This window comes from Orcinus orca, chromosome 16, assembly GCF_937001465.1.
Source record: "Orcinus orca chromosome 16, mOrcOrc1.1, whole genome shotgun sequence".
NCBI lineage: Eukaryota > Metazoa > Chordata > Mammalia > Artiodactyla > Delphinidae > Orcinus > Orcinus orca.
The window spans coordinates 66,162,741-66,178,000 of NC_064574.1; the positions used below are offsets into that span (position 1 = coordinate 66,162,741).

General features: G+C 38.6%; 1 protein-coding gene across 1 annotated transcript in view; it reads left to right on the forward strand.

Moving 5' to 3' along the window:
* Window positions 1-5,619, forward strand: part of LDAF1 (lipid droplet assembly factor 1) — a 44,925-nt gene extending 39,306 nt beyond the window's left edge. The window contains exon 5 of the mRNA XM_049699301.1: window positions 5,486-5,619. Coding sequence (XP_049555258.1) covers window positions 5,486-5,516 — 31 coding nt within the window. The 3' untranslated portion in view covers window positions 5,517-5,619. The remainder of the gene's footprint in view (window positions 1-5,485) is intronic.
* The last annotated feature ends 9,641 nt before the right edge of the window (window positions 5,620-15,260 follow it).

Below are 15,260 nucleotides of genomic sequence, written 5' to 3' on the forward strand. Positions count from 1 at the left end.
CAACTGGATCTATAAATGCTGATATTAAAGACATCCACAATGAATTGGAGTATTCGAGCTGTATGATTAGTATGTTATCATATTTTACTTAGAAAAAGAAAAATGAGAAACGTGTGTATTTTGTATCCATTTATGTGTCTATGTGTGGGTATAGAAATGTGTGTTTGCATTTATATGCCAGGGAGCCAACACGTTACCTGAGGGAGGAGACAGTGCAGGCATCCAGGCAGTCCACACCCATCCATCTGTGCTGGACATTCACAACTGTTGTCTGTTCTGATTTGTTTGTGCTCTTGCTGTACTGGTTATAAATATATGTGATGCCTCATTCCCAGAATAGGAATAGGGAGATGAGAGACTCATACTTTTTTTTTTTTTTTGGCATCTTTATTGGAGTATAATTGCTTTACAATGGTGTGTTAGTTTCTGCTGTATAACAGAATGAATCAGCTATACATATACATATATCCCCATATCCTCTCCCTCTTGCGTCTCCCTCCCACCCTCCCTATCCCACCCCTCTAGGTGGTCACAAAGCACTGAGCTGATCTCCCTGTGCTATGTGGCTGCTTCCCACTAGCTACTTTACATTTGGTATCATACTTTTTTTTTAAACTTCATTCACTTCTGTATTGATTGAGTTATCCTGGTGATAAATAACCAATTAAAGTAATTTAAAAGTGATAACAGTAAACCTGATTTGTATATAAGTGATCTATAGAAGCTATAGAATTAAAGGCCGATGAATTCAAGCTTCATGGTATAAAGGTATATTGCCCAAGTGAGTAGATTTGGTTCATGAGGCTTTCAAAGTCCAACTCCCGAATATAAAATAAGGAAATTAAGCCTAAGAGGTTCTGTGACCTGCCCAAGGTCATTACAGAAAGTTAGTAGCAGAGCTCCAGGGAGAAACCAGATCTTCTGATACCTACTCCCAGGCTCATTCTAATTCATTATGATTTTCTGTGTGTGTGTGCTTGTGTGTGTATGAGGGGGTGTTTTAAAACTCAGTGCTTCTCTTGCAGTTCACTTAGCTTTAAAAGTACAAGATGGCATTAATTAGACTTTAGCAGTATTAGATAAATAAGAAATACAGAATTTTCTATCAGGCTAACATAGCTTAAAATAGCTTTCAAATATGAAATATGAATGTAACTTGGAAAAATAAGATAGACTATGTTAATAAGAATGTTCTTGAGCATCATATAGTAGTTCCTTTAACTATACAATGTAACTATACAAAGTTAATGTCATTTTCCGCCTTTGGATCTTTAGACAGATCAAAATTGAATGAGCCTTGTAACGGTGATGGATTCAGAAAGAAATAGGACAAGGGCATAAAAGGGTTCATTGATCTGTTAATGTAAAAATAGGGCAGCTTAGATAAATGAATGACAGAGAAGGCTCAGAAATTCTAAATAAAAGCTCATTTACATACAAATATTAACACAGATTATAGGTAGTAGCTAGGGTAATGGTTACCATAGAAATAAAGAAAATGCAATACAGCGTAGTCCTTTTAGTTGATAGAATATGAAATGTTAAAGTTCTTAAGGTGATATGGTAGGTTAATTGTAAAGGTGCCAATCTTCCACCCCTCCCTGGACTCCCATCCTTGGCAGCATGGTTTGCAGTTAGCCTGGTCCTCCTACCCGCTGAATCTGACTGGCTTTGTAGCTTGCTTTGGCCAACAGAATGTGGTGGAAGTGATGGTATGCCAGTTCTGAGACTAGGTCTCTTGAGACCTGTACACATATGCACTGTCTCTTAGCATTCTGCATTCACTGTGACAACAAACCCAGGGTATCCTGCCGGATGATAAACAATCACAAGGAGCAGAGACAGGTCATCTAGGCTGAGGCCATCCTAGAGCAACTAGTTCCCAGCTGACCTGCCAGTTGACTGCTGATGAATGAGTGAGCCAAGCCGAGGTCAGCTGAGCACAGAGGAGTTGACCGTAGACTTGTGAGCTAAATCAATGCTTATTCTTTTAAGCCACTTAATTTTGGGTGTTTGTTAAGCAGCATGACTGTGGCAGTACTTGTCTGTGACTATTATTTAGAATTCCTGTTTCAAAATGAGCCCAATTTTACATTATGAAACTGTGGGTATTCTCCGAGGGAGCATTTACCGACCAGCTATAAAACTGTGAAGTCTCAAAAGAAGCAACACACACATTTGTCCAAGTGCAGACAAAGACTGTCTTTAAGGGGTTTGCTTTCTGATGGGAGAGACCCAGTGACTACTTATGTAACAAATAAAACCTAAGCATAAATAAGTAAACTTAAATACACACAGGTATATTCTTTTCTGTCTGGTATCCTTTTCTCTACTTTTGGTAGGAACTCTCTTTCCCATTAGATATAGTCTTGGTGAGACTTTCAGTCAAGCTGCCTCCATGACCCTTTGGACAAATGGTAGACACATGACTAAAGCTAATCAAACAAGATCTATGGAATTTCAGTCTTGATCAGGGTAACCCAGGTTGAAACTCAGCCCATTTCCTGAAGGGTTGTCTCTTATTCAAGTAACTCCTAATTCTGTTAAATCTCCCTTCACTAAATCTCTGTAATCCACCCCTTTCCCTTTGGGTTTCCCTGCGGGTTCTATAAATCCATGCCTTTATAATTCACATTTCACACAGAGTACTGGGAAAGAGTAGGTGGTCCTCAGAAACGCTGTGATTTGATGAGTCTCTGCAGGAAAGAGGGAAGGGAATTTTTGTTCAGGTCCATTGTGTATAGGTCCTGTGCTGGACACCGATGTATAAACCTTCAAGGTAGGAATAAGGAAAGGAAATTAAGGCTCCTCACGGTGAATTTCCCCCAAGTTGATAGCTACTAAGTAGAAAGCTGTTATGGAATGAATTTGTCCTCCTCAAAATATTTTTATATTTTATTGAAGTATAGTTGACTTAAATGTTGTGTTAATTTCTGCTGTACAGCAAAGTGATTCAGTTATACATAAGTATATATATTCTTTTTCATATTCTTTTCCATTACTGTTTATCACAAGATATTGAATATAGTTCCCTGTGCTATACAGTAGGACCTTGTTGTTTATCCATCCTATAAATACTAGTTTGCATCTGCTAAGTCCGAACTCCCAATCCTTCCCTCCCCAAACCGCCTTCCCCCTTGACAACCACATAGAGAAATTCTGTTCTCTATGTCTGTGATTCTGCTTCTGTTTCATAGATATGTTTATTTGTGTCATTTTTAGATTCCACATATAGGTGATATCATATGGAATTTGTCTTTCTCTTTTTGACTTACTTTATTTAGTATGATAATCTAATCTAGTCCATCCATGTTGCTGCAAATGGCATTATTTCATTCTTTTTTATGGCTGAGTAATATTCCATTGTATATATGTACCACACCTTTTATTTTTAAGTAAATTTATTTATTTGTTTATTTTTGGCTGCATTTGGTCTTTGTTGCTGCATAAGGGCTTTCTCTAATTGCAGCAAGCAGGGACTACTCTTTGTTGCGGTGCGTGGGTTTCTCGTTGCGGTGGCTTCTCCTGTTGTGGAGCATGGGCTCTAGGTGCACAGGTGTCAGTAGTTGTGGCTCACAGGCTCTAGAGCGCAGGCTCAGTAGTTGTGGTGCACAGGCTTAGTTGCTCTGCAGCATGTGGAATCATCCTGGACCGGGGCTTGAACCCATGTCCCCTACGTTGGCAGGCGGATTCTTAACCACTGAGCCACCAGGGAAGTCCCTGTACTACATCTTCTTTATCCATTCCTCCGTTGATAGACATTTAGGTTGCTTCCGTGTCTTGGCTATTGTAAATAGTGCTGCAATGAACATTGGGGTGCATGTATCTTTTCGAATTATGGTTTTCTCTGGATGTATGCCCAGGAGTGGGATTTCCGGATCATATGTTCATCAGTGATATTGGCCTATAGTTTTCTTTTTTTTGCAGTATCTTTGTCTGGTTTTGGTTTCAGGATAATTATGGCCACATAGAATGAGTTTGGGAGTGTTCCTTCCGCTGCAATTTTTTTGAAACAGTTTCAAAAGAATAGGTGTTAACTCTTCTCTAAATGTTTGATAGAATTCGCCTGTGAAGCCATCTGTTCCTGGACTTTTGTTTGTTGGAAGTTTTTTAATCACCATTTCAATTTTAGTACTTGTGATTGGTCTGTTTATATTTTCTATTTCTTCCTGGTTCAGTCTTGGAAGATTGTACCTTTCTAAGAATTTGTCCATTTCTTCCAGGTTGTCCATTTTATTGGCATATAGTTGCTTGTAGTAGTCTTTTATGATTCTTTGTATTTCTGTGTCCATTGTAACTTCTCCTTTTTCACTTTTAATTTTATTAATTTGAGCCCTCTCCCTTTTTTTCTTGATGAGTCTGGCTAAAGGTTTATCAATTTTGTTTATCTTCTCAGAGAACCAGCTTTTAGTTTCATTGATCTTTGCTATTGTTTTCTTTGTTTCTATTTCATTTATTTCTGCTCTGATCTTTATGATTTCTTTCCTTCTACTAACTTTGGGTTTGTTTTGTTTTTTTATAAATTTATAAAACTTTATAAAATTCTACTAACTTTGTTCTTCTTTTTCTAGTTTCTTTAGGTGTAAGGTTAGTTTCTTTAGGTGTAAGGTTAGATTGTTTATTTGAGATTTTTCTTGTTTCTTGAGGTGGGATTGTATTGCTATATACTTCCTTCTTAGAACTGCTTTTGCTGCATCCCACAGGTTTTGGGTTGTCGTGTTTCCATTGTCAATTGTTTCTAGGTATTTTTTGATTTCCACTTTGATTTCTTCAGTGGTCCATTGGTTACTTAGTAGCATATTTATTTAGCCTCCATGTGTTTGTGTTTTTAACAGGTGTTTTTTATTTCTGTAATTGATTTCTAATCTCATAGTGCTGTGGTCAGAAAAGATGCTTGGTACGATTTCAATTTTCTTAAATTTACCAAGGTTTTATTTATAACCCAAGATGTGATCTATCCTGGAGAATGTTCTGTGTGCACTTGAGAAGAAAGTATATTCTGCTGCTTTTGGATGGAATGTCCTATAAATATCAATTAAGTCTATCTGATTTAAGGTGTCATTTAAGGCTTGTGTTTCCTTATTTATTTTCTGTCTGGATTATCTGTCCATTGGTGTAAGTGGGGTGTTAAAATCCTCCACTATAATTATGTTACTGTCGATTTCCCCTTTTATGGCTGTTAGCATTTGCCTCATGTATTGAGGTGCTCCTATGTTGGGTGCATATATATTTACAATTGTTGTATCTTCTTCCTGGGTTTATCCCCTGATCATTATGTAGTGTCCTTCCTTGTCTCTTGTAACAGTCTTTATTTTAAAGTCTATTTTGTCTGATATGAATATTGCTACTCCAGCTTTCCTTTGATTTCCATTTGCTGGGAATATCTTTTTCCATCCCCTCACTTTCAGTCTGTATGTGTCCCTAAGTCTGAAGTGGGTCTCTTGTAGACAGCATACATACAGGTCTTGTTTTTGTATCCATTCAGCCAGTCTATATTTTTTGGTTGGAGCATTTAATCCATTTACATCAAGATGGCGGAATAGAAGGATTTGGATCTCACCTCCTCCCACAAATACATCTACAAATGGAACAGTTCTCACAGAACACCTGCTGAACGCTAGCAGAAGACCTCAAAAACCTGAAAGGACAAGAAAGATCTCCATGTAACCAGGTAGGATGAGAGGAAAAAAAAAAAGAGGAAGTGGGATGGGACCCGCGGCCTTGGGAGGGAGCTGAAAAAGAGGAAACATTCCCGCACACTGTGGGAAGCTGCCTCACTGGCAGGGAGACCAGCTGTGACAGAAAGTGAGCTTCAGAGCCTCAGAGGAGAGCACCACAACTGGTTGGTGGCAGGCAGAACAGAGAGAGACTTACACAGACATTTGTGCCACCACCCTGCTCATCGTGGCCTGAGACACGAGTCCGCTGTTATGGGTGGGGCTGGGAGCCAAAACTCGGCGTTTAGAGGACAGACCCCGGGAGAGGAGTGCTGTTGGCTGCATGGAGACAGCCTGAAGGAGCTGGAGCGTGCTACAGCCGCAACGGGGATTGTTTGTGAAAGAAACCCGGGCCACCACAGAAGTGAAACGCCGTTGTTAAGTGGCCCACAAAGGGAGGGGTGGTGTTGCCTTGGTAGCTTTTTTCTCCATGCGCCACTCCCTGCCTACAGGGGTTCAGGGAGAGCGCATCCCAGCCGCCAGCTCAGCAGGCTTCTGTGCCCCAGCTGCCACCTCGGGGCCTCCCCCCTTGGTGGCCTCCCATGCCCCAGCCGCTGCCTCGGTAGGCTCTGGGAGCAGATGCCACCAGGTTGCCCACACGCAGAGACAGGGCTGGAACCAAAGCTGAGTCCCAGGGCCTGGGCGGCTTAGGCAGCAAGGCTGAATGAAATCTCTCCCCGCTGGCTGCACGAGCCACGGATTTACACCTCCACTGCCGGCTTTGTAAATTCAGCGCCTGCAGGACATCTGAGTGGACAACGGGTGCTCCTGTGGCTGGGATGGTTCTGGCTTAGCAGCTGCGGGCTTTGTGGGCACCTGCACACGGGGCCTGGGCTGGGCCAGGGTATGAGCTGGCTCCGTAGCACTCATAGCGGGTCCAGGGGCATGCCTACTGCAGTCCTCGGGCCTGATTTCAGTGGACCTGCACTGGTTGCCTTGTAAAAACAATACCTGATAGATACCAGGGCCAATTGCTGGCACTCCCAAGGTTGAGACCTGGCCAAGGCAGTGCCAACGACAGTGTACTTTGTGAGCCTACACAACGGGCGACAGGTGACACAACGGAGCACATTCACTGGTGAACATCTATGGTGGAGGAATACTCAGTGGCTCCTCTCCCAATGGGAGAGCTCCAGTCCCACCTACCTCACACGACAGCTCGGAAACACAGCTCAGAAATGGATCTGGGGGCCTCTATTCCAATAGCTAGGGAAGAGACCTGGCCCATGACAACCACATAGCAAAGAGGAGGCCCCGCTCAATGTCCAGTGCAGGCTCTGGTCACCGCAACACTAGTCACACCTCCTATCAAGGGGATAATGGCCAGCATACACCGAGGAAAGAGGTGGCAGCCAGCCACACTAAAAACAGCCCTCGCACCAAAAAATATTAAATCCACGCAGGCTACACAAGGACACTCCCACATAAAAATAGCCCTCCAAGACCACGGTATATAATTGTTTCTCCTAAACTTATGGAGCAAGAGACATAAGTAAAATGAAGAAGCAGAGGAACCACTCCTAATGAAAAGATCAAGAGAATTTCCCTGAAAGAACAATGTAAAAGACCTCTTCAGTCTAATAGACACTGACTTTGAAAAAAGAGATAATGAAAATACTGAAGGAATTGCAAATGACTATTGATAGAAATGCTGATTACTATAAAAAGGAACTAGAAACTATAAAAAGAAACCAAGAAAAATTAGAGAACTCATTTGCCGATATGAAAGCTGAGCTAAAGGCAATGAATAGCAGAATGAAAAATGCAGAAGAATGGTTAAATGATCTGAAAGATAGAATAATGGAAATCACCCAATCAGAACAGCAGATAGAAAGCCAAACGAAAAAAAAAAAATGAAAGCAATATAGGAGACCTATGGAATAACATAAAGCGTGCCAATCTATACATAATAGGGATCCCAGAAGGAGAAGAAAGAGAAAAGGGATTGAAAATGTATTTGAAGAAATTATGACTGATAACTTCCCAAACCTAACAAAGGAAACAGATATCCAGGTACGGGAAGCATAGAGGGTTAATATACTTGAATAACAGGGTAACCACAAATCAAAAACATACAGTAGATTCACAAAAACCAAAAAGAAGAGAACATAAGCATAATACAAAAGAAAATCATCAAACCAAAAAAGGGAAAAGAAAAGGAAAGGGATAAAGAAGAAATATAAAATCAATAGGAACACAACATTTAAAATGGCAATAAATATATATCAATGATTACCTTAAATATTAATGGACTAAGTGCTCCAATCAAAAGACAGAGTGGCATATTGGATAAAAAACAAGAGCTTATAATATGCTGTTACAAGACACCCACTTTAGGGCAAAGGACACGCATCAGTTGAAAGTAAGGAGGTGGAAAAAGGTATTTCATGCAAGTGGAAATGACAAGAAAGTGGGAGTTGCAATACCCCTCAAAATTAATGTTGAAAAGAAAAAAAGAAAAAAAAAATTAATGTTGAAGCCTCCCCCCCAAAAACCAAGGTACCTCAGAATGTGATTGTGTTTGGAGCTAGGGTCTTTACAGAGGTGATTAACTTAAAATGAGGTCATTAGGGTAGGCCCTAATGCAATATGACTGGTATCCTTATAAGAAGAAGGAATTTGGGCATAGGCATATACAGAGGGAAGACAACGTGAAGATGCAGGGAGAAGATGGCCTTTTACAAGTCAAGGACAGAGGCCTGGAACAAATCTTTCCCTCATCACCCTCAGAAGAAACCAATTCTGCCAAAACTGGGATCTCAGACTTCTAGCTTGCAGAACTCTAAGCAAAAAAAAATCTGATGTTTAAGCCACCCACTTTGAGGTACTATTTATGGCAGCCTTAGAAAACCAATATAAACTCCCAGATTGAAATACAGCTCTGTGTGACTATAAAATATATACTCTTTTTACTGTGTTGCAAGGTATAGGATGATAAAACCCCCAGGACCAAGTTGTTGTTCTTATTATCAAAAAGAAAAATGCAGAGGAAAGAGAAGAATGTTTAAGAAAATGCAGGGTCTAGTTTCTAACTTAAGAATCTATGTTCTTAGCCATACTGTACTCTGGCTTTATTTCAGTGCAATGCTTGACATTCACATTTTCCTGTCTTCTCAGTCCAACTATCAGCTTTGAGAAAGTTGAATGGTTTTGATGGTATTTGATGGTATCTGCTTAACAGTGCTATACCACACCTCCCTTGTGGTAAATTCTGCCATCTTGAAACAAAATGGCCACTGATGTAGGTTTCCCAGTGATCATTGTTCCTGAAGTTTTTATAGGACTTAAACTTTGTGTGAGGATTTAGGTCATATGATTATGTTGATTGAGGTCTTCAATTCATAAAACCATAATTAATTAGGAAGGGGAAAAGACATAAGATAAAAGGAAATTTGTCCAGCTAAAAAAGTCAGTTAATTCAAGCGTGGAATTTAAATTCATAGCCCCTGCTTAGACTATCTAATATTCACATTTTAAAGAATTTGTTTTTGGAAACCTTTATAAAACTCTCCACTGTTAAAATGTACTGCCATCTGGGGTTTAGCATTTATAAAATGTGCAGTTAAGAGATGCCAAGAGATTCCTCATGCAAACCAGATGGTATAATAACAGCTCTATTTTTCTGGCAGAAAAAAATAGGACTTTGAGTGTCTTGAAACTTATGTGAATAAATTAAGCCCAATCAATACCTCAGGGACATTACAATTTCAATACTCAACTTATCCACCTAAATATTTTCATAAATGTTTTCATTTGGAGAAGAAAAAACAAAAGGGAAGACAATGGTTCTTTTGATAGCTTCATGTTTGTGTTTAAACAATGCTTCTAAGGAAAACAACACCAATGATCTTCAGTGTGGGAAAGAAAGTCTCTGTATTTTAAGAGTTATATATGAGTTTAAATGACAAGCAGGATTGTTGAAATCTCTTTTGAATAGAAAAAGTCCACATCAAATAGGTTGAACAGTTTTATTACAGTGATAAAGAGGAAAAAATACACATGTAAGTGACATTTCTTAATAATCCATATGAAAATGTCTTTACCTCAACAGATATATTTCTCATAAACCCATTCAGCACATGCAGTGGTGTGTTAACGATGCTTGGTTCTGCTCTTGCCTGATTCCTCTAAGTTTTCTGGGTAACAACAGGGCTTTTGTAATCCCCTTTATTTTCATTTACTTTCTGCTATTGTTTTTATTTTCAATAGAATTCATAATAAGATGCTCATTAGATGAAGTAATCTTGTTAAAAGCAAATGTTCTGCTTGGATATTTTGTTTTTCCTTATTACATAAAAATGTGCTTCCCTACCATACAAGTGAATTTCCTCTGTAATTAGATGTGAGTAGCTTTGAAGAACAAATAATGTCTGCTTTTGAAAGCCAGACCTCTTGCGGTGCAGGGGGCAATCCCATTAATAAAAATATAGGTTGCACAAGCTGTTGAATTTCTTTCCCAAATAGCAGTGAATGGTTTTTCAGAACAAGGGAGAAGTTTGTTTTTCACTTTGCTGGCATTGGTTTTTCGTGGGGTAGACTGGAATTATCAACCACCACTAGTCTTTGTCCCTTCTTTTCCTCTGCCGAAGCAAGGGAACATACAGGATTCTGTTTTATAGATAGGTCAAAGCCCTGGATAAATCGTCCATCCAAGGACTACTTGGCCAGGATTGCATTCATGGTATATGGGACTCCTGTTCAGACCACTCAGCTATCAGGTAGCTGCTATTAAAGCAGGAGAGGTCACAGAATTATAAACACAACAATGAAGAGTTGAAAATGGCATTGCTCTATGGGAAAGAGGAGACCCACTGGTGAGAGAATCTCTCCAAATGCTGTCCCTGGAAGCTCGTTAACCCCGTTTTCCTATGAGTCTTTGGCAAAAAGAAGTGGTGTCTAGGCAGAAGGGGTCTCAGAGTTACATTCTTGGGGATCCTGGTAATAGGCTGAGTTTCTAGAGTTTTAGAAAAACAAAGGAGGAAATAGAGTCTACCCCTCTGAACCTAAGTAGCAACCAGAACAACACAGAAGACACTTGCAGGATGTTTCTCTAAAGTTATACTAATATTGCAGGAGTGTAGTGAGTTGAGGGCAGCAGGGTTGATTCCAACAGGATGGTTGATGAGGGCCTTAACTTGCTAGCTAATAGAACAATACAAGGGAGGGTCATCACCACTTAAATCTAATCCTCAAAATCTCTGTGTATATGGCAGGTCTTCTCTGACCTTCCAAGCGTCCAGCAGCATACTGTTGGAACAGACTCAAATACTTATTTCCATAAGAAAAAAACAGTCAAAAGTCACAATTGCCCCACAATTATCCAACCCCTCATAAGGAATTCGTGTCTACATTATACGTAAATCTGTGTTAGTTATTTTCATTAATCTTGGCCCTTACCATCTTCTACCAATTTTGCTTTCTTTGGGCTTTGGGGAATAAGGAAGTAGACCAATTATTGAGCTATAGCGCTCTCTCCCTGTCCCCTAAGCCACAATCACACTACTTCCAGTTTGTAATACCATGCTTTATAGTCTGTAAGGAATTTTTTAAATCTCATTTCACCCTTATTCCTGTAAGCTGAGGTGATGATGATAGGATCATGAGCAATTTCCTCCAATTTTATCCACAAAGAAATAGAGACTCAAATAGATAGTATAACTTGTCCCAGACCATATGGACTCTAGGCCTTCTAGCTCCAAGTTCAGCCCTCTTTCTCAACCTCATCTTGAAGGGATGAAGTAAGGAGGATCTTCAGATTTGTAAAGATTTGTTTCTGCTTTCCCTCTCCCTCCCCATCCATTCTTCTCTCAAGGAAAAGCCAGAGGGTGCCAATATCTTCACCATAAAAAAAAAAAAAGCTCAGTTTTTTAACATTTCATAGGAGAGTTTAAGTCCAAGTCGTAAGTACTACTGGAGTTGAGAAACTCTTCCTTCTCCTCTTTGTCTTGCATTTCCAATTCTTATTCCCCTCCTCTATAATTGTTCTGTCCTCCTTTTCCTTTGCTTCTACCCTAATTCTTATCATTCTGCTCTTCTCATCATTGGTATCATTATCATTAATATCACCATCATCATCTCTGTCTGGCAGCAGACTCCTTGTTTGATTGGCACTTAGCATTCTATTACTGTAGAATAAAATAGAATACTGTATAATAGAACAGAGTGTTCTCTTCTATTAATCCATCTTTGAGAAGCCCTTTCTCAGGTTACATAAGATTTTCTATTTAGAGTATATTAGTGAATGCAATTGTGTCTAAATTAAAGTGGCTCATGCAAAAATGATAGAGCAACAGTGTTACATTGTTCTCAAAGTGCCCACAATCATGTTTGGGTATTTCACTTTCTCTAGGCTAAAAAAATTCCTTTTTTTTTTTTTAACAAACAAATAATGCTGCCTTCCAGGCTTTGCTTCTACAGCTTCCACTGTTGTTCTCATAGAAACCAAAAAAAGGAACACACATTGACCTTTAGAGCTAATTATTGTGAGGAATTTGCAGATGAAAGCTTTGTACTATTTCAGAGTGGGCAGATAATTTATCTTGGACTAAAGACTTGGACAAAAAGAGATAAGAGGAATAAACAGTCACAGACTTCAAATATATACCTTCCTCACATCAATTACATGGACTATTATCCAAGCATATTAAATATTTTATAACAATATGGGAAATATTTATGACGTATTAAAGAGAAGAAAAATTACAATGCAAAATGGTAAGTATTTGATGATGAAAATGATGTAAAAGTTATATCACAAGAGAACATGTGAACAGTTAATCAGTTGTATAAGGATGATGGTTTCTAATTTTATTGCAGTGTCTTCAGAGAACATGGTCTACATGAAGCCTATTATTTGATGTTTGTTGAGGCCTGCACCGGTTCTATTAAGTGGGCAATTTTTATAAATATTCTCGTGTGCTTGAAAAGAACATGCATTTTCTATTGAGTGCAGTGTTCTATATAGGATTGTTAGATAAAGCTTCTTAATTGTGTTCAATTTTTTTATACCTTTCCTAATCTTTAGTCTGACTGATATATAACATTAAGGAGTTATGTTAAAATCTCCCACTATGATTGCAGATTTGTTCTTTCTCATTAAATTCTACTACTGTTTGTTTTCTCTATTTTGAGGTTATGCTATTAGGTACATACAAGTTTAGGAGCATCATATTTTCTTGATGAATTGTTCCTTTTATCATTATGTATTATCTCTCTTTATCCCTGGTAATATTTTTGGCTTAAACTATTTTTTTGTCTGATATAAATATAGCTGTACCAATTTGTTGTTGGTATTTGCTTGATATAACTTTTACATTTTTTACTTTCAATTTTTTTTGCAATTTTATATTTTAGATGTCTGTTGTAAATAAGACATACCTCAGTCTTCTAACTGGTGAATTTGGTCTGTTTACATTTATTTTGATTGCAGATAAATTTGGACCATGTTTTTGGTCTTATATTGTGCTCTTTATTTACACTAATTTTTCTATGCTTTTCCTTCTTTCCGTAAGGTGGAAGTTTAAGTTAAGGATTTGAGATCTTCTTTTCTAACACAGGCATTAAAAACTGCAAATTTCCCACGTAAGTTTTGTTTTAACTGCATCCTGTAAATTTTGCAACGTTTGCTTTCATTTTCATTAAGTTCAAAATATATCTGATAAAAATTTGTATCTAGAATATATAAAGAACTCCTATATAACTCAATAATAATAAGACAACCTAATGAAAAAATGAGTAAAGAATTTTTTTAGAAGATGTAAGAATGGTTAAATAAGCACATAAAAAAACATGCTCAACATTGTTATTCATTAGGGAGATGAAAATTTAAACCACAATCATACCACATCACACCCACTAGGATGGCTGAAAATGAAAAGACAGATAACAAATGCTGCAAGGACATGGAGAAATTTGAAGCCTCATACATTGCTGATGGAAATGAAAATCGTACAGTCACTTCAGAGAGCAGTTTGGCAATTTCTTAAAAAGTTAAATACAAATCGTCATGTAATTCAGCAATTCCATTCCTCGGTATATACCCAAGAGACATGAAAATATATGTCCACACAAAGACTTGTATGTTCATAGCAGCATTATTCATAAAAACAAAATGTGGAAACAATTCAAATGTCCATAAACTGTTGAATGAATAAAGCCAATGTGGTATATTAGTATAGTAGACACTATTCAGAAACAAAAAGGAAGGAAATATTGTTACATGCTATAAAATGGATGAACCTTAAAAAATTATTTTAAGCTGAAAAAAAGCTAGACACAAAAGACTATACATTGTATGATTCTATTTATATGAAATGCGTACAAACAGCAAATCTGTAGAGACAGAAAGCAGATTAGTCATTTCCTGGGGCTGGGAGTAGGAATGAGGATTGACTACAAATTAGCATGAGGGATATTTGGGGGGTTATGGATATGTTATAAAATTGGATTATGGTTGTTACCAAACAGAAGTTGGGTCTGCTCACCCTCAGTGCAGCAAAGCCAATCTACTGAAAATACAGCATTTATTGCAGGGTGCCAAGCAAGAAGAATGGGCAGCTTCTGCTCAAAAGACCCAAACTCACCAATGGCTTTCAGGGAAAGGTTTTTAAACACAGTGTAAGGGAGAGGGTTGCAGGGTGTGCGATCAGCTCATCCACAATTCTCTTATTGGTTGATGGTGAGGTAACAGGGTGATATTTTGGGAATCTCGATCATCAACCTTCTGGTTCTAACTGGTCTGGGGTCTATGTGCTGGTGGTCAGCATGCAGTTAACTTTTTTCACCTGGTGAGGGTTTTAGTATCTGCCAAACAACTCAAGGATATGGTTCAGGATATTATCTATAGTCCTTGAGAAGGAACTAAAGGCCCTTGACTTTGTTTTATGGCTAAACTGTTATTATTTTGATTTGCTTGATGGTTTTTCCTTTGTTTCTGTCTTTGCTCCCCTCTCTGATTAAGTTTGCTCTTTAGAACTCGGGGAATGCCTAGGAGCCTACAGCTTTTCTATAAACAAGAGGTGGGGGACTAGGTGAGGAGGGGGTCTGTCCCTGGGGAGGCCCCACAGGGTCCTGCTTAGTTTCATGGTGATACTTACAGAACTCTAAATTTAGTAATGATCATTGAATTGTACACTTAAAATGGGTGAATTTCATAGTTTGTGAACTATACCTCAATACAGCACTTTAAAAAATAGACCTCTCCAGGGAGCTAGACTAGTTCTGAGTTGTTTTGAAATTATTTTCTACGTTCTGTGCCTAGATGACCAATATTACATTCAGGACATGTTAAAGGACAGAAAAAACAGTGCCTCAAAACATTCAAGATGAACACAGCAGTCCTTGGTATTCAATGTCATGGCTATTCCAGAAAGAAAAGGTCTAAGTTCAGTGCTGTGAACCTTTCTGGCTGCCTTCCATGGAGGGAGGTTGGAATGAGCTTTGCCCTGGGCTGACACTCTTCCTTGTCACTTATTAACAAGCTTCGTGGGAAGGCTGCTTCACTGACATCCTGCTCTGCCTGGAGAGTGATATTTGACAAAGCTT